General features: G+C 38.9%; 1 protein-coding gene across 3 annotated transcripts in view; it reads right to left on the bottom strand.

Annotated features, from left to right (window-relative positions):
- morf4l1 (mortality factor 4 like 1) overlaps positions 1 to 19,572 on the bottom strand; it is a 56,866-nt gene extending 37,294 nt beyond the window's left edge. The window contains exons 1-3 of one of the 3 annotated variants that reach the window (XM_051920763.1): positions 18,755 to 19,135; positions 16,478 to 16,606; positions 10,731 to 10,777 (exon numbers count right to left, since the gene is read on the bottom strand). Coding sequence is in view for 2 of the 3 variants with exons in the window: in XM_028822646.2 (XP_028678479.1) it covers positions 10,731 to 10,777; positions 18,755 to 18,794 (87 nt within the window). In the remaining variant the exon portion in view is untranslated. Of the gene's footprint in view, positions 1 to 10,730; positions 10,778 to 16,477; positions 16,607 to 18,754; positions 19,136 to 19,456 lie in introns of those variants that run through there. The other 2 variants (XM_051920762.1, XM_028822646.2) reach the window with 2 other exon arrangements.
- Between the last annotated feature and the right edge of the window lie 1,095 nt (positions 19,573 to 20,667).

Genomic DNA, 20,667 nt, shown 5'->3' with positions numbered 1-20,667 from the left:
TCCATATTTACTTCCAATTGGTCCAGGATCATTTTTTGATAATTCTAGGTATGGACCTTGTTATTGTGCATCATTGCGAACCTGCTCGGAGCTCAGTGCCAAAGTTCACAAACACAGTGTGAACTCTGGACAGCAGGGACTTTCTAGTGCACAGGACCTTCAGTCATGTTCTTAAGTGTGAACTTTAATGTGTTCTGCCTGTACAAAGCAATTCTGCTTAAACTCTGTGATACACCTAGCCAACTGTGCAGGTACTACCTCATCATTATGGAAAATGTCCCAACTGTTGATAATGGGACTTTACAAAGCAGCAATGGCCACATAATCTGTGGGAGAATGCTCTAAATTCAAGCTTTAAAATTTTCCCCAACAGTTCTGATTTACCTGGTGCTGCCAAACAAAGACTCTTAACATGTCATAATGGACGCTATGTCCAGGATAGCACACCAGAAAGCAAGCAAATGATTATCATAACAAACCACAGGTGACACATTAATGAACGGTAAACATTCTTTTTAAGACTGACACCACACCATAGTTTTTCCTTGTTATTTCAAGGCAAGCACCTCATTAAAACTAAGAATGGGCTAAAAAGTTTAACAAATACAAGTCAAGTTGGGGAGCATGCACTGGTACAGTGTGTTGGCGCACCCACTACAAGACAAAACAACTCGGGATCCCGGTTTGCAACCTCCCAGGCAGAAACGTGGTCCAGTCCCACCCTCCGGAAATTACCCTCTACCTGCTGCAGCCAGGTGTTACGTGGGCGACCCCTTGGCCTGGTCCAGCCACTTGGGTCTCCAACAATGAGGATCTTACGAGCTGGATCACCCTCGGGGAAACGCGCCATATTGCCGTAGTGCCGTAACTGACGATCTCTCACAATGCAGGTAATGTGCCTCATTCAGGACTCCACGAGCAACCACTCATTCAACATCAAGTCAAACCAATTGTACCCAAGGATTTTCCAGAGAGACACAGTACCAAAGGCATCCAGTCTTCGTCTCAGGTCTTTGGATAGCGTCCCTGTCTCAACTATATAGCAAGACAGACTCTAAAGACTTGGACCTTTGTCCTTTTGCATAGATACTGGGAGTGCCACACACCCCTTTCTAGAGACCTCATGACCCCCCATGCTTTCCCAATCCATCTACTGACTTCATAGGAAGAGTTACCAGAGACATGAATGTCACTGCCGAGGTAAGTAAACCTCTCGACAAGGTCGACATTCTCTCCGCAGACAGGCACACTTCTAATGGCAGTGCCCATGAGATCATTAAAGGCCTGGATCTTGGTTTGTATCCAGGACACTCGCAAGCCCAGACACTCAGACTCCTCGCTCAGTCTCTCGAGCGCCCCGATCAGAGCCTCCATTGACTCCGTGAAGATCACAGCATAGTCAGAAATGATCCGTGAATCTTTCTTCACCAACAGATGCCCCACAGCTGCTGGACCCAACAAATATAGACACCAGACAAAAACTGTGTCAGGATTCAGGGGATCAATGAATGTGCTTAAACTACATTCTGCCACCATACCTATAAATTAATTCAGTATAGTTTGAAATATTGTACTACACGTAAATATTCATCTATGAAGTTTAAAAACTGATGGAAGAGTGATTCTGAATTCTGGTGATGTGTGCCTGGGTGATAAAGTAATAAACAGATGCAATGAAATAATTATGTTAGAAAAAGGTTCTGGCAGATGGCTTTGAAACTGCAGTTTTTAGTAACAGAAGAGAAAGAATAGTTTTCCATTGTGGTTCTGCTCAAAGACTCTTAAGTTAGCACATACTCTCTTGTTTTGAACGGTTTAATCAAGTACTTTGTTTTTCCTCTTATTAATTGGTTGACTATAGTGTTTCGTTGCATTTTTATCTTTTTATCCACTGCAGGAGCTGGGTTGTGGCTGTTTAACTACTCCACATTTTATACTTACCAATACACATGTACAAAAAAAGGTAAGAAAGCTTATTTGAAAAATATGTTGATGGCCACATGCACAATTCTCCTGTCAGGTAAATTAATGGAATGCTAAATTAAAGATAGTCAAAAAATGGTAATTGCCACACAAACTACCTCAGCAGGATTAGGCACAAACGACTGGTTGACATCTAGGCCTGGGTAAAAATTTAAATGAAAAATGTTTAATTTGAAAATTTATATGATGCAATACAGACTCCATTGCTTCTTAAATGTCATTCCACTCTTACGCATGTTATGAAGTTACTACCTTTCAAATAAAGTGTTACTGTAATTTGTCAAATTATACTCATGTTCTCTACGCATGTTAAAGTAACCTCTAAAAAAACAGCACTTCAAATGTATCAGTGCACTTTAATTTAATCAATATAAAATCGTTATCTAATTGGGACATTGTGAACCAAAACTGTATTGGGACATCACTGTTAATACCCAGCCCTATTTATATCCCATGAGAGATGCACATTTCCATTTGATGGTGTGTCAAGAAAATCAGTGGCTGCTCAGATCTGCAATATGATCAAACTGGGATTCTGATTCACAGTTCTTTGTTTCTCTGAGGAATATTCCCCAAATGCATATCTCAGTTTGGAGGGAGGGGTGTGCTTGGTTGAACAGTTTTCTATATGCATGGGTGATACTCTGATCTTCAACCAAACTGATTCGATCAGTGATCAGTAAATTGGCTGAAGTAAAAAAAAAAAAAAAAAAAAATTTTTTTCAGATTCTGCTTTTCTAAGCTGTATAATAATATAGTTGTAATTTAGAATACTTCTCATAAAAGGTTCACTATGTGCATCTGTTTCTACCACAACTTCCTGTAAACAGAGAGCTGAGAGCCAGGCTTTAGGAGAGAGCAAGGGTAGAGATTTTGGCTTTTACATTAAAGCAAGTGGGGAATTAAACGTGTAAAGTGAATCTGAGGAAAAAAAAAAGTGCATCTTCGGTAGAAATTAAGAGAATGCTTTTTTATTTGTTTTAAACACTCTGCCATTGTGAGACCTTTTCATTTTGTCCCATATTTAAAACCAACATTCCTTATTTGAAGGTGGTCAGTGAGCAAACTTGCGTTTAGCACAACAGCTCACATTTTAATTTGAAAAAGAACGAATAGAATTTGCCCTTGTTGCCTAGTAAACAATAGATTTCTTAACTGAAGAGCAAATGTGTTAATTTTGCATACAAACTTGTTAAGTATGTGTTAGCCTTGTATTTTATTGATACTAGGGGGCTTCGCTCGCCAACCCCCGTGTTTGGTTTTCCGGACACACTTTTAAGATTTTTTTTTTCTTTGAATTGTTGCTATTTCATTAGTTTGACTTTTATTTCATAAATTATGTAAAAACAATATTTGGAATCTTTCGAGTCCAAATATGCTGAATTTTTTAAATGAGGTCAGTGAGACGTGTGTTTAATGACTTTGTCAGGTTAGAGATAATGAAAACTAGAATTCAAAAGACCCCAAAAAAACGTAGGCATGAAACACATGCAGAGCAAGAAACAGAATATGAAAGCAGAAAAAAAACGAAAGTGTCAAAAAAAAAAAAAAAAAAAAGTAAATATCACATTAGCGCAAAAAAAGAGAAATTATTACTCGGAGAAATAACTAAAAGAGAGAATAGAGATCGAATATATGGACATAGGCGATATGTCAGAAGTATGTAAATATTGTAAGGCTTTGAAGTTTAAGACAGAGAATTTCAAAAACGTGTTTTACCTCACATGCATTTATTGGTTACTTTGCAAAAAAATTTATTAACTGATGATGTAGATCGCTTTGTCTGTGCTGAAATTTCAAACAGAGAAACCTATCCTGAATTATCTCTAACCTGCTCTGCATGTGTTTGGCCCTTTTGTTTTGTAACCTCTTTATGACGTTTTACTTTGTTTTCTACTCTGTCTTTTACCCCTCACCTCGCTTTGTCCTGCTTTCCCCACCCATACCCCCCCCAATGACACCTGGTCCGTGGTGATTATTTTCCCTTTTTCGGTTATTAATTTCCGTTTGTTTGCGCTACTGCAATCTTTACTTTCTTTTTTTATTCTAATTTTCCTACTTTCATATTCTTTTAACTTTCTCCACATTTGAATCGCGCATACGTTTTTTTGTTTTGAGCCTTTCGAATTGCACTGTTTTCATAATCTGCTCTGCATGTGTATAGCGCCAACGTTTGCGAACGTCTTTATGAAGTTCTACTTTGTCCATTACTTAATTCTGAGCCCGATTGGACGTGCTTTCTTTCAATTCCACTTGTTACAGGCTGATAATTACTTGCCTTATTTTATGAATTTGCACCTAGATTATTTTTTCTCCACTGCTTGTATGTTTCATTAATGTAAAGCAGAATGTTTTATCCATCCATCCATCCATCCCTCCATCCTCTTCCGCTTATCCGAGGTCGGGTCGCGGGGGGAATGTTTTATGGTATTTTAATTATTTTAGAATTTATGGAAATGGACAGATTTTAAATTGTTAATAAAAAATGACCAGGTAACACCTGTGGACTACAGTTTAATTATCCATATTACTAACCGAGAATGGTAAACCGGAAGGCATGGATGCAGGTACACGGCGATGGACCCAGGAAACATAGTGCGCAGGCGCCTACAGCGCGCGTCTCATAAACCGCAAGCGAAGTCTGATCCACCGCGAATGCAAAGGAGTCACGGCTCAAAAACGAAAGAGCTCAACTAACGTAAATAAGACATGAAGCAACAACGCGCCCATAGCTAACGACACAGCCACACAGAAAAGAGGATTCTGCACTGCACCCCAGAGTCAAACGGAAGACACTACGGAGTCCGCAAAAGGTCCAAAAAGATAGTACGGAAGGCACGAGATAGTACGAAAGGCGCAGGTCCACACTACACAGCATGGTCCGGGTAATAATGAACTCTCCGTATTAAAACGTACGGCATCCTCACACGTCCAAACCATATAGCATATGTGAATCACATTACAGTGATGCATTATTAACAGTACAACCACAGAAAACGCTCCGTATTAACAGTAAGTGCAATTATCCATATTACTAACGGTAGACAACGGATAACTAATGGAGTCACGGTCACGGCTCCAAAACGATCCAGCTCAACTAACGGAGCTACAAAAACGAGCCCGCATGGATAAAAAAAATAAACGTAGGCGCCTACAACGCGCGTCTGAAACCGCGGAAGCAAAGCAGGCATGGGTTCAAAACAAAAGACCACAACTGACGGAGACACAAAAACGAGCCCGCCTGGATAAAATCAATGAACGCAGGCGCCTACAACGCGCGTCTGAAATGCCGCAAGCAAAGCAGGCACAGCTCCAAAAAGAAAGAGCTCGACTGACGGGGCAACATATACGAGCCCGCTTGGATAAAAACAATGAATGCAGGCGCCTACAACGCGCCTCTCAAACAGCAGAGGCAATAGATAAACGGCAAAGAAAGGAACGACAAACAGCCGCTAAACAATTCCGCCAATTAGCTGACAGCGCATTCTGTAATGAGTCCACTATTGTTCCACATGCCATGCGTTCAGCTGTTGCTCAGTCCAGTTTGAAATACGCAGACAATTGGCATTACTTTGAGACAATACATTTTGTACAAAACATGCGATGTCCAGATCCAGAATATACCAATTAGTTATTGCAACTAGGAGATGGAAACCTTACCAATACATAAGGTTTACCACTATTTACCACTATTAACACAACGGGCTATATTATGTCCAAAGAATATTGACGTTGATCTCATAAATAACCGGGTCATTGCGTTACTTCCTGGAGAAAGCCGCCTCTTTCTAAGTACTGACAATGTTGATTCTGAAGGCGAGAATGAGCATCTTAATTTCCCCTTAGAATATTTAAACACTATTAACCCAGCCGGATTACCATAACATAATCTTAACCTTATAATCGGGACAATAGTCATGCTATTAAGAAACCTTAACACTAAACAAGATTTATGCAACGGTACACGTTTAGTCATCAACACCATGACAGACAATGTTATTGAAGCAAAAGTACTTACAGAATCACATTCTAACAATACTGTTCTGATTCCTGGAGTTGACCTTACAAGTTCTGACCTTTAATTACCTTTTACACTTAAATGACGCCAATTCCCCATTAAGCCTGCATTTGCCAAGACAATCAACAAATCCCAAGGACAAACCATGGACAGAGTTGGCATATACCTCTCAGAGCCTGTATTTGGACATGGACAACATTATGTGGCCTTCTCAAGAGTTCGGCGTTCATCTGACATTAAAGTTAAAGTTACAGATACTCCATACCAAGGAGAACTCATTCAAGGACAACACACCATCTTTACTACAAATGTTGTGTATAAAGAAATATTCCAATAAATCCTTCTAATGTGCCAAGCTATGGGTTGTTTACTTCCTTTGTTCGTCATCTACACCTTTACACTCCAATATATCTCATACATACATCAATGTATTTCGGGTTACCCAACACCAGGGGTTGGCGAGCGAAGCGAGCAGGGGGCGGAGCCCCCTAGTAAAGACACTATTGGTATCGAATCAGGCAATTCTGCTAACATTAAATCCGTAATCAGTATCAGCCCTAAAAAAAAAAAAAAAACCTGATTAGACCATCCCTAGGCTACAGCCTTTACACCTACAGACAAAGGAACTGGCAGCAAGCAAAATAAACAAGATGGTGAAAATGTAATTTGTCTGTGTAGTGATATACTGCAGTCTTCAAAGTGAAAGTTGCATTAAATTTGCTCAAGGCTTTAAGAAATATTAATAAATCCTATCATCATCTTCTTTTGGCTGCTCCTGTTAGGGTTATCACAGCGGTTCATTTTGTTACAGATCTTTCTGTCCTCTGCTTCTTGCTCTGTTACACTCATCACCTGCATGTCCTCTCTCACCACATCCATAAACCTTCTCTTAGGCCTTCCTCTTTTCTGGCAGCTCTATCCTTAAGGAATCCTTTTCCCAATATACCCAGCATCTCTCCTCTGCACATGTCCAAACCAACGCAATCTCACCTCTCTGACTTTGTCTCCAAACCATCTAACCTATGCTGACCCTCTAATGAACTCGTTCCTAATCCTATCCATCCTTGTCACATCCACAAATCCTATACCCAGTAAATATGTACATTTCTGAGTATATACTTTTTTTACATTTTAAGAATATTATAATTACATTTAACTACAATGTATCAAAAACATAGCATGAAGGGCTTGTAAATCAAAGGGTGATCTATAAGAACAGATTGCACGCAAGATAATATATTGGCAAAGTGTCAGCCTTCACCCACCTGTTCAAACCATGTACAGATTATTGACAAGTTCAGCACTAGTTCTTAAACTTATTTGAACATTCTGCAGTAGAAAGTAATATGGAGAACTGAAAGTGAACTTCAAAACACCGACAGGCAGCAAGATCAAAATCAACACTTTTTAAATGACACAAAGGTAGTATTTAATCAGAATAGTCAGTATGCCCCCAACATTCACCAGCACAAAAGACAGTGCTTATGAATGCAAATTACCCTAAGTTCTTGTCTATAAGCCGGACTCATGTATTAGCCGGAGACCAAAAATCATACGAATTTTTAAAATAAAATCGTATCATAGATAAGCCGGACTCATGGATAAGCCGAACGTACTATAACCTATAACTAATAGAAGGGAGGGAGGTCAGTGGTCTCACTCGCGCCCATTTAATTTCTTTAAGGGGGGAGAGAGTGTGAGATATTGCCGTCTCTCTCACTCCCCGCATGGCGCGGTTGGAGCGGCCGGAGCGCGTTCTTTCTGCTCTGGGCGTCGCCGAGTCAACACAAGCGCGTAGCGGTCATTTAAATTGTGATTTTATATGTAAGCATATTTAAATATACATCGCGGATTTCTGCGGACAATGGGTCTTTTAATTTCTGGTACATGCTTCCTCAGTTGGTTTGCCCAGTTGATTTCATACAAGGGACGCTATTGGCAGATGGCTGAGAAGCTATCCAGCTTACTTTCTCTCTCTCTCTCTCTCTCTCTCTCTCTTGCGCTGACGTAGGGGGGTGTGAGCAGGGGGGCTGTGTGCAGCTGCTTCCTGAAGGACATGCTGCACGGAGCTTCGCATACTTAAAAGCTCAAAGGGCATGTATTGATTTTTTTTATCTGTCTCTATCTCTCTCTATCTCTCTCTCTCTCTCTCTCTTCCTCTCTCTTCCTGCTCCTGACAGAGGGGGTGCGAGCTGCCGCCTTCAACAGCTTTGTACCGGCGGTGCTTCGCATACTTAAAAGCCAAAAAGCCCTATTGATTTTTTTTTTGACTGCTTGCTTTGCACTCCTTTGAAAAGGAAGATATGTTTGCATTCTTTTAATTGTGAGACAGAACTGTCATCTCTGTCTTGTCATGGAGCACAGTTTAAACTTTTGAAAAAGAGACAAATGTTTGTTTGCAGTGTTTGAATAACGTTCCTGTCTCTCTACAACCTCCTGTGTTTCTGCGCAAATCTGTGACCCAAGCATGACAATATAAAAATAACCATATAAACATTTGGTTTCTACTTCGCGGATATTCTTATTTCGCGGGTGGCTCTGGAACGCAACCCCCGCGATGGATGTATAAGCCGGACTTATGTATAAGCCGATATTCTATTTTTTCATTTTCACAACTTTTTTCCTTAGATAAGCCGTGGCTTATTGACAAGAACTTAGGGTACTAAAATTTTTACTTTCATCTGTAAGCAGGCAAAAAATATCAATTTACAGTAATCCCTCACTATATCGCGCTTCAACTTTCGCGGCTTCACTCTATCGCAGATTTTATATGTAAGCATATCTAAATATATATAATGCGGATTTTTCGCTGCTTCACAGGTTTCTGCGGACAATGGGTCTTTTTACCTCTGGTACATGCTTCCTCAGTTGGTCTGCCCAGTTGATTTCATACAAGGGACGCTATTGGCGGATGACTGAAAAGCTACCTAATCAGAGCACACAGTTAAAGTTCCTGTGTGCTGATTGGCTCAGCGACGGAGTGCTGCATTAACCAGGAAGTCTCATCTCACTCATTCAGCATTAACATGCTCCTGCTTCAGGGGCCGTGTCCAAGCGCCAACAGAAAATGCAAATGATTGCAGAAAAGGTGAAAATTTTGGATATGCTGAAGGAAGGGAACAGCTACACCGCTGCAGGACACCATTACGGTATCAATGAGTCCACGATTCTTTTTATTTAAAAAGGAGGAAAAGCATACAAGATCTACAGCCGCAGTGTCCTTTAACCAGGGCGCAAAACGAGTTGCAAGTGGACGTGATAAGGCAGCAGTCTGGATGGAATCTGCTTTAGGGATTTGGATTGAAGACTGATGGAAGAAGAATGACGGCGGTGCTACACAGACGCCTGAAGAGGCTCCTTTAGAAGAGCTGTAACGCTCTCCTTTGTTGTGCAGTAAAATTAAACTCATCGTTATCGGACAAGTCGTCGTGTCATTGTTGGTGAGTAACCATAATTAATTATCTATGTACAGTACTTATTACATGTACATAGTTTAGTGTCACTGTACACACATTTTACTGTATACAATTTTTCTTGCATTGTACGTATTTATTGCTGGTGGCCTGTCTGTCGTAATGGCTGTAACATATGTGATATCGGAGACGCTCGATATCTTTAAAATAATATTTTGGTTTTACTGTATATAAACTGTGTTTACATACATAATTTCAATGAATCTTACCTAATATCTAAGAGAATACAAAGGGTTTATGCTGTATAATTGTGCGGGAAATGTTTATAATAGTGTGGGAGAGTTTATAAGGGCTTAAAATATATAAAAAGAACCATATGAACATATGGTTTCTACTTCGCGGATTTTCACCTTTCGCGGGGGGTTCTGGAACGCAACCCCCGCGATGGAGGAGGGATTACTGTATAGTCCATTTCAACCCAAGTGAAGACAATAACCAGTGCTGAAAACTATTATCAATTCCAAAAAATAACCTACTGTAGACAAGGATAATCCTGTCTGTGCTGAGAAATGGTTTATAAAAAACAGTACTAGTGAAAAATACAGATATAAATATTGCAACAGTAGCAATTACTGAAAACAGACATGAGAATATATTAAAGAGTGAGACATAGGGAGCTTGAATTTGGAGATGAAGAAAATGAAAATTAAAAGAATAAAAGAGAAGAGAGAGGTAGATAGGGAACCTCACTTAACCTGAATTAATGTTGCAGCTGCTTGCCTACACCCATAATGCACAGTAACCTACTAAGTATTGTTGCTGCACTAGTTTACTGTGTAGCTAAGAATATCACTACCAAAATTCACAACTCATATTTTCATGAATAAAGCATTAGCATGGCAACAAGGAATACTGTAATTTTAAAAACAAACAACATATACTGAAAAGCAGCAGGACTGCAAACTGCCTACTGTTCAAATAATAAAATACAAATCACCCAAGATGTGTAAATCACAAAATACAGCCTAGTACAAGTTGTTTGTTAAATTTCAAAACTTAGTGTCGATATGATACAATCTATAAAATTACTAAGCTAAAGGAAAAAATTTAGAGATTCTTTCTTAGAAATCTATCTAGATAGATGAAGCAGCTCCAAGAAATGTTTGCACTTCAATCTCAACTCAATGCTTCATTTTTGAAAATGAATCAAAAGATTTGACAAGCAACACTAACTTTGATTATTTAAGCAATTTTGTAGAGTACTAACTAAGCACATCAAACCATAACAAATTTAAATGTTGATCAGGAAACCTTACCTTAGCTTCATAGAGCAATGGCCCATGAAAACACAGAACACGTTCACCTGTGGGAACAGTTAAAGAATACAAATTAAAACCATGTAAATAAAAGAAAAATAAAATCATTTGGGGAGAAAAAAAAACTTTTCAATTTCTTGAAATTCACTACATGCTTCTAGTGTGTACAGCATTAAATTTTAAAAATATTAATTTACATTAAGTGTGTATAATTAACTCTTAAATCTTACCATGTAAATGATTCAAAATACAAATTCCTCTAATATTGTTCTTCAACCCATTCAACTAAGTATGTGAATTTTGATCAAATTTTATAATCAACTTGTTTTCCTAACTAAATTATTAATCAGACACGAGATATTTTCTACTATTTGACTATGAACTAATAAAAGATAAAGTTCTCACAAAATGAGGTTAACTTAGGCATGTTATAGATTCCTTTAATGTCAAGTAAAAGTGAAAAGGCTACTCAGAAGAATTTTCTTTATTTTTATTTAGGAATAAGACACATACTGACATGCTCGGAAGGTAGCCTCCAGCACCACCTATTAAGTGTTAGGCTGCCAGTCAGAATCACAGCCACACTGTTGGCATAGATGTTCCAACTATGTTCAGGAATTAGTTCACCACAGTTAAGGTATATGTTAAAATGTATTTATTGTGACTTGCTGCATATTAAGTAGAGAGCGCAATCCATAATTAGTGATGTCCTTACTATCTGCATGAGAACTGTGGCTTGCTTTAAACAATCATACCTACCTTAACCTAGAAGACATTAAGGTACAATTGAATATGCAGCCTAAACATCTGTAGCAAAATGTGAAAATAAGGTGGTATAGTATACAATATATGATCGAGAGCCTCCTAGGACAGAAATGAGCCTCATCTGAATATTCAGCAGTGTAACTCATTCAGTCACTCTGAATGCAAACCAATATGAACTACTAGAGGAAACATTCGTTGTTTTCGCCCCTTAGCTTACAAAGGAGGGTTCTTCAGCCTCATCTTAAGCCGACATTATTCCCATGGTAAGTATACTTAAACATTTCTCGCATGAGAAAACAGGGTAGAAAAGTGAATTAAGGCAATGAACAGCACCTTCCTTACTGCTAGGAACAAACAGTTTAGCAACATGCATACGGAGCCATTGTACCTGGTTACAACTCTTCTAAATACAACATAAAAAGACACTTCTTTCTGTTTATGATTGAAACAAACACTACAAAAGGACTATCAAATTAGTTAGGAACCGAGGGTCAATAGTTCATATTAAATAGCATTTTTCCCCCCATTTGAACATGTATTATATAAAGTATATATATGTACTTAGTGCTTTTTTAATATTCATAGTATTTTTTTTTTTTATTACTCGTGGGTCTTCAGTTAAGCATGAAGTGCTTATGACTCATCACTTAGAAGACACAAGCAAAAACAAACAAATGCGACACTTTAAAAACACAGCCATTCAGAAAAACAGGATTCTCTATGTGCACAAACTATGTGCGAGACTTAGAACACTTTTGCCCTGCCTGTACTGCACATTACAATTCTAGACAAAATATTTTCACTGCAGCTTTACTTCTGTCTGCCCCTAGAGGTCAGAAAACGTAGTGTGACTGCTCATCTCTCTCTTGTATAATACTGTACTACACATACTTCACAAATGAAACAAAAAAAAAATGTATTGTTCTGCATACTAATAATAAAGTATTTATACCGGATAAAAATATTTTTCACCACAATAACGTCTGTAAAAATTACTTTATAATAATATAAAGAGAGATGGGCAGGCACCCCACGTGTTCTGACCACTAGGTCCAAAATAGTAGGATAGGAAATGGGAAAAGCTGTGTTTGGATTTCTTATGTGCATTACAGGCCGTGCAAAATGTCATCGAAAAGAATTTGGAGCTGGCGACATAATTTTGTACACACAGAATCCTGCTTTTTTTTTGGGTCAAGAGCTGCTTTATCAAGCGTCTCACTTGTGCAAGTTCTCCTTTTAAGCAACACAGTTGCAGTTACCTATAAGCAATAATCAGCAAAATGAAAAGAAATAAATGCTTGAAATATATCACTGTGTATAATGAGTCTATAGAATATACGAGTTTCACTTTTTGAATTGAATTACTGAAATAAACTTTGATGATATTCTGATATATTGAGATGCACCTATATACAGTGCATCTGGAAAGTATTCACAGCGCATCACTTTTTCCACATTTTGTTATGTTACAGCCTTATTCCAAAATGGATTAAATTCATTTTTTCCCCCTCAGAATTCTACACACAACACCCCATTAATGACAACGTGAAAAAAGTTTACTTGAGGTTTTTGCAAATTTATTAATAAAAAAAACTGAGAAATCACATGTACATAACAGCCTTTGCTCAATACTTTGTCGATGCACGTTTGGCAGCAATTACAGCCTCAAGTCTTTTTGAATATGATGCCACAAGCTTGGCACACCTATCCTTGGCCAGTTTCGCCCATTCCTCTTTGCAGCACCTCTCAAGCTCCATCAGGTTGGATGGGAAGCGTCGGTGCACAGCCATTTTAAGATCTCTCCAGAGATGTTCAATCGGATTCAAGTCTAGGCGCTGGCTGGGCCACTCAAGGACATTCATAGAGTTGTCCTGAAGCCACTCCTTTGATATCTTGGCTGTGTGCTTAGGGTCGTTGTCCTGCTGAAAGATGAACCATCGCCCCAGTCTGAGGTCAAGAGCGCTCTGGAGCAGGTTTTCATCCAGGATGTCTCTGTACATTGCTGCAGTCATCTTTCCCTTTATCCTGACTAGTCTCCCAGTTCCTGCCGCTGAAAAACATCCCCACAGCATGATGCTGCCACCACCATGCTTCACTGTAGGGATGGTATTGGCCTAAACGTAACGCCTGGCATTCACACCAAAGAGTTCAATCTGTCTCATCAGACCAGAGAATTTTCTTTCTCATGGTCTGAGAGTCCTTCAGGTGCCTTTTGGCAAACTCCAGGCAGGCTGCCATGTGCTCCATTTTACTAAGGAGTGGCTTCCGTCTGGCCACTCTACCATACAGTCCTGATTGGTGGATTGCTGCAGAGATGGTTGTCCTTCTGGAAGGTTCTCCTCTCTCCACAGAGAACCTCTGGAGCTCTGACAGAGTGACCATCGGGTTCTTGGTCACCTCCCTGACTAAGGCCCTTCTCCCCCGATCGCTCAGTTTAGATGGCCGGCCAGCTCTAGGAAGAGTCCTGGTGGTTTTGAACTTCTTCCACTTACGGATGATGGAGGCCACTGTGCTCATTGGGACCTTCAAAGCAGCAGAAATTTTTCTTTAACCTTCCCCAGATTTGTGCCTCCAGACAATCCTGTCTCGGAGGTCTATAGACAATTTTGACTTCATGCTTGGTTTGTGCTCTGACATGAACTGTCAACTGTGGGATCTTATATAGACAGGTCTGTGCCTTTCCAAATCATGTCCAATCAACTGAATTTACCACAGGTGGACTCCAATTAAGCTGCAGAAACATCTCAAGGATGATCAGGGGAAACAGGGTGCACCTGAGCTCAATTTTGAGCTTCATGGCAAAGGCTGTGAATACTTATGTACATGTGCTTTCTCAATTTTCTTATTTTTAATAAATTTGCAAAAATCTCAAGTAAACTTTTTTCACATTGTCATTATGGGGTGTTGTGTGTAGAATTCTGAGGAAAAAAATGAATTTAATCCATTTTGGAATAAGGCTGTAACATAACAAAATGTAGAAAAAGTGATGCGCTGTGAATACTTTCCGGATGCACTGTATCTATAAATACAGCATCTGTCCGTATGTTCTCTTACAATTCTAAACTCTTTGGCCAATCTGGACCAAATTTTGCAGTTATTCACTATATGAACCACACAAAAAAGACAGACTAATTTGGAACATAAAATGTTAAGCTGGGAAACCCCGGGTCAACATTACTCACCCGGGCAATGCCCAGTTCTGCTTCCATCTACTGAAACATAAAAAGGATTATCAAGCGCTTTTGCAGGAGGGTGTTGGGTGAGGCTTGATTGAGAGTGGAAGTGCAGCACAACACAAAGAAGAATCAAAGAGTCGCTGTTTAATTTATGCTTAGTCAGACACAACAGTGTTCATGGTTATAATGCAGCAAACAGTTACTGCAATTCTAGAATAAAATCTGACCCAAAAAGAATAAATTCTCAACTCACGAGAGCAGAGGCATTGACAGAAGCTCAGTGTGGATGACAGATGGGGCAGCTAGCAATAAAAACAGGGTCATCATTTAAAAACTACAAAAACCTCTCCTTTCTTTCTTTAACCCATTCTACAAATACCCCAGAAAACGCCAGGTACTTCAGCTAGTAGTAAGTAAAGTTGAGCAGATAAACATATCAGCTAGTCAATTAAATAACTTTCTTTTGCGATTTTAACTTTAACTAATTCCTTAGTTATTATGCATGTAGATTTTTATTTATGTTTTAGTTAAACACACAGACTTGACGAACAAATACTGTATCAGTAGAGCAATTATAAATGAACAAACCTGAATATAAATTTACTAAACAATCTAAGTCAGTTTCCTGAATGTATGCATTACTGGCATGAAAAATATTCTTCAGCCTTTTTTAGCCTTCAATTTAAAAGTTTGTTTAATCTGTGCTTTATAGGAAAGTCAACTAAAGAGCACCACAAGCCCTGTATCCTCAACTCCTGCTGCACACTTGTGCAAGTCCAGTGAATAGCCGACCATCACATTCCACAGCTGCACATTCTGGTCAATAGTAATGCCAGCAGGAAAGGGACATCCTATGCATGACTTTAGCAGAACGTAAACAATGAAAAATAAAATCAATTCTTGGGCAAAATATTTTGGATATTTATAAAATAGTGATTTTATACTTTTATACTTGCAACAAGAAAGAGTGCTTACTAAAATTAAAAATTAAAAATATGAATTTGCAGAAATTACTAATTTTATGCAGGGTACGCATACTCTTGTGCCAAATTTCTAACTATGCTTCAAAGCATACTTATTATGCTCCAGTTTTGTATAAGTTGTTGTGTTTCTTCCCGTAGAGTAGCACAGCAACTTCAACACACTACTTCTTGGTTGTCATCTTAAATAAAGTAAACAAACAGCTCATTTAAAGCTTTGTTAATTGTTAAAGAGAGAAAACTATTGGTATCAACAGATACTTAATATTTCAAACTCAGAAACAAAAACATGATATTGTGCCACCTCTAGTATGAACAAAACATTCCACCGGAGCCTGATTCACAAGGGTTTCTTAAACTCCACAGTGCAGACTGTATCACATTTGTATGCAGCCCAAATATTTAAGACTCATACTGTTCCTTAAAGATATTAGTTATTTCTTTTAGCTCCCCAATTTTAGTTCCAAGTACACTAATAATATTTACTAAAACACAGCATTCTATCTCTGTACACAATCTGTGTGATTTTCTTTTTCTTGCTAGGGGTACCAATATGGTAGATTACTATAGTACAGTGATTCCTAAACTCGGCCCTCAGAACTCCTGGGGCTGCAGGTTTTTCTTCCAACCAACTTCAGTTTTTAGCTGAAATCCTAGCCTAACTGAGTGAGCTGTTATTTCCCAGTTTTTATATTTTGGAGTCAATGAAAAAATTACAAAGGTAAGTGTGTTAATACATTTAATATAAATTAAGCAGTCACCTGCTGATAATGTTTTTTGTTTTTACTTTTTATTTATGCTTACCCTGATTTCAATTCTGCCTTACCATTATTGCCTAATTAAGTGGGTCTGATGCTGAAGCAGTTGCAGCCTTTCATCATTTAATGTTGTTCACCTGGGTGTCTGCTTTGCCTGTTTTTAATTGTCACTAACAGGATACAATGAAGGGAGCAGACTACACAAAAAAAAGAAAAATAATAGGAAATCAACAAAAAAATTTAAGCATTTAAAAGGTATAGCAAAAAGCAAATATTTCTAAATGTCTCATAATGTAAAAATCATACTGCTGTGCTTTCTGAATGTAGAATAAGGAGAGAGAGAGAAAAAAAAAAAGAGACCAGCTAACTAAATTAGATCAATTATTATCACTTATTGGGAATCTGGTTGGAACAAAACCCTACTGCCACAGGGGGTCACCAGGATTGAGTTTGGAAACACAGCTGTAGTCCAACCTCACAAGCATCATGCCTATTTTAAGTGTGGGAACACAATGTTGACGTGTTGCTTATAGATTTCAGCACAATATTACAGTCTACAGCATACTTCCGCCTGAACTGCCCCCAAACTAGTGTTGGATTGGTATTACAATTTTGACTTCAATAGTGATACAAGCTCTTGGACCTCAGTATCAGTACAAAACTGTTTTGATGTAACAGACCACTCCTAAAACACCATCTTACTGTACCCTCCCTTGTGTGCTGCACTGCATTCCACTTTACTCTCAATAGCTCTGAAGTTCTGACTACATCAAAGAGAGTAGTTTAATTTTGTGAAGTCAATGAAACAGACGTTTTTCCACAACAGCAATAACGGCCGCTAGGGGATCATGAGGAAAGCTGACATTTACTTCAGGTACAGAAAATTCTAAAATACTAATATCATACCATTTTAAAATTTGGTTTTTTTTTTTTAGTACAACGTGCAACCCTACACGAAATGGAGTTATGTTTAGCAAGCTTAATTTTCACTGTTCCCAGACTTAAAATGAACTGAAATGTAGCTTCAATGCTGCTCTCGTGTGTATGTAAACAAACAGTACCCCAAGACATTATGTTTGGTAGGTTAGTGACTGACTTGGCTAAGTATATATGCATGGATGCTATGAGATATTGAGGTCTCATTCAATAAGGTTTCCTGCCTTATACCAGATGCTGCTGGCTCCAGCTTTCCATGACCCAAAATTAATGAAGTTTGAAAAAATTGCTATGCAACATCTCTCACTGTAAGCATGTCTCAGGCATTATTTCACAATAAAAACATAATCATAAAATCAGTAATACTATTTGATTAATGTTCATTTTTTTATGCCAAACAACGGTTAATCATTGACATTCCAGGTCCCTATATCTACTTATCTTTTATTAACCCCATGTAATCCAAGTTTGGGTTACAGTGTTAAATTTAAATACATTTTCGATACCATGCCCTTCATATTTTGAACACTCAGATCCGTTAATGGATTCATTTATTATAATCCCAAAGATTTAAACTAGCATTTATTGAAGGCCATCTAAAGGAATCTTGGAAGAAGCCAATTTTCAATTATCTAAAAATAAAATACACAAAAGCAAAATACTAAGGTTAAGTTGCGATTTCTCAAACAGCAACTTAAATCTGAATCATTCAGTGAATTTGTATAGTGGATTTCAAGAAAAACTGCACTGCTTTTTTAAAAATGATTCAATCATGCTGGAAAAAGCTTTGCTGAATTTCACAGAGTGACTGCTGGGAATGCATTAAAATCTACTACACTGCCACCTTGCTATTATTTAAGTATATACAAAGGCAGCTTGATTGGACAAGAGGTACCAACATTTACCATTAATAACAATATACGTACAGTTTTAGGTGAACCTATTACGCGTTAAAACATTTAAAAAAAGAAAAGCAAGTAAGGAAGCTGATCTCTGGAGTTTTGACTTCCACAAGCCTATGCGCCCCATTAGGTGCAGCAGTTAGATGTAACGAATGGAAAGGACTTCTGCAAACCACAAGGTCTACATGTGCCAAGCAGGGCGCGAAAAAGGCAAGTAAAATCATCTGTCTAAACCAGTATGTAACACACAATGCACATGAAAGATGGCAGCCGTACAGGAAGAGTTAACGGGTGTGCATGCTCATAACAATCAGTCAAACGAGCCTCTTCAGCTAAACCACCCACTCGTTAGACTTTCGAACATTACCATCCAACGGGATTGTGACCACAGGGGGAAAAAAAATCCCGACGTTCTCCATGTACTGACTGAAAACACCGCACGCCCTCTCTCGCTCGCTTGGATCCCAGGAGCCGCGGTTTCCATTTACTTTCACAACGACTTCTTACCTTCTTGAAATTTAGGTTTAGGGTCCTGTTTTGGCGCCATTCACAGATTAAACTGTTTAAATAGCCGAAAAAGTTCAGTTTTTCAGCATCGCCGGCTCCAAATTCAGCGCGAGACAATGAAGGCGCCGCCGCTGCGTCACTGAAGGACGCACGAGCCCCGCGCGCGCCGCGTCACCCCGCTTTCAGCCTCCTATTCTGCGACTCCGCCCTCAGTGTCCACTAGCCGTAATGCAGAACTTGATTAAAAGCAGCACGAGTAAGGGCTGAGGGGTCCTATTTCACCCCTTCAGTCGATCATCTGCAGTCCTCGTTAGATCATCGACACAAGCTTACACAGGAAGCTACAGAGTGTCGTCAATCCAAAGAAAACACGTCCGAGCAAAATCGCGCGTTAATTGAACCTCATCTACCATCATGCATCACGGTTTAGGTGCTCAACCGTGATCTTTCCTGCTGCTCAAAAAAGGCGGAACCATTGTGAATTTGGAACTAAGCTCATATACGTAGATTGAATAAACTATTTGCTTATCTACTCGTTATTTTTAATTTATGCATCACTTGTAGGAGTCTTGCATTCATATGTAAGAAAGTAATTTATTTTAGTATTTATATTATGTAATCAATATAAATTGCAAACAGCACTGGTGGCTCGCCTGCAGGCGTCCCAGTCAGTTGTTAAGGATATGTAACAGCTATACTTACCTAGCAGAGTTGTGCAGCGCATAATCATTACATGTCTTACAAAGGGAGGTGCGATTCCTTCGAAAATATTTATCACACTTCAAGCGTAGTTTGGGAAAGAATGTTTGTCTCAGGAAACGGCGTGCAGTTGGGTCAAATCGTTCAAAGAGCAACGAGATCCCGTTAAAAATGAAATTCGCGCACCGAGACTTAATTGTTATGTCACTTCCAATGTTTGTAAAGTTGAAGTACTTGACCTAAACGATCGCTTGATATAACCGTCTGTGCAGGGTTAGAACGTTGAGTGAACTGTGCAAAAAGACTTGAAAATTCAGCCAAGTGAGCGCAAGGTGGGTCCCACGACTTGTAACCACAAGAAAACACATTGAGTACCTGTGACGAGAGTATTACTTCACTTCTGAGTCAGACAAGAGCGATCTAGTGGGATCAGACTGATTCTTCCATCTTCAGGAAAAGAAAAAGTTTTTTTTTTCTATCTCTTTCACCACGAAAGAGATCACGTTGTGTTCCCTGGAATTTAATGGGTGTAATTTACCCAGATATCCTTCCTTTCCTGTTAACAAATCATCAGTGCGACTTAACCTTTCTTAAAAGTAGAAGTCTGTAATTAGCTAAAAAAGGGAGACAACCGTCGGAATTAGTTTGTTTTATCCACCATATCATCCTCACACCATATTTTAGGTATTAAAAATGAAGTAGGGAATGCTGTTTAACCCACCCTGAAGTCCTGATTTGGCTCATTCAGATTTGATTGGACCATTGAACGAATACTGACTGAGCTTTGGCGACTCCCGGTGAAGTCATCTGCGCTTAAAGTCAAGTTGTGTGTATTTGCTATACCCAAAATATAATTTCGCAGGTTTGTTTTAACTTGTAATTTTTTTCTTTTTTGATATTCTCAACCACGTTTTGTAAGCTAGCACATAAACAAACAAACACATAAATAAATAGGTTAATTCCATTAAACTTAACGAATGGCAATACATAACTGACTGCGGTGGGTTGGCACCCTGCCCGGGATTGGTTCCTGCCTTGTGCCCTGTGTTGGCTGGGATTGGCTCCAGCAGACCCCCGTGACCCTGTGTTCGGATTCAGCGGGTTGGAAAATGGATGGATGGAATACATAACTGAATTTCGAAAGCATTTAAAAGCCTTTATACTGTAGTACTGCATGATGCTTGCCAGCGCTGACACAATGGATTCATGTTAAT

The sequence above is a fragment of the Erpetoichthys calabaricus genome, chromosome 17 (genome assembly GCF_900747795.2).
Source record: "Erpetoichthys calabaricus chromosome 17, fErpCal1.3, whole genome shotgun sequence".
Lineage (NCBI taxonomy): Eukaryota > Metazoa > Chordata > Cladistia > Polypteriformes > Polypteridae > Erpetoichthys > Erpetoichthys calabaricus.
The sequence above is the reverse complement of the archived record's forward strand: the minus strand, read 5'-3'. Positions and strand labels throughout refer to the sequence as shown.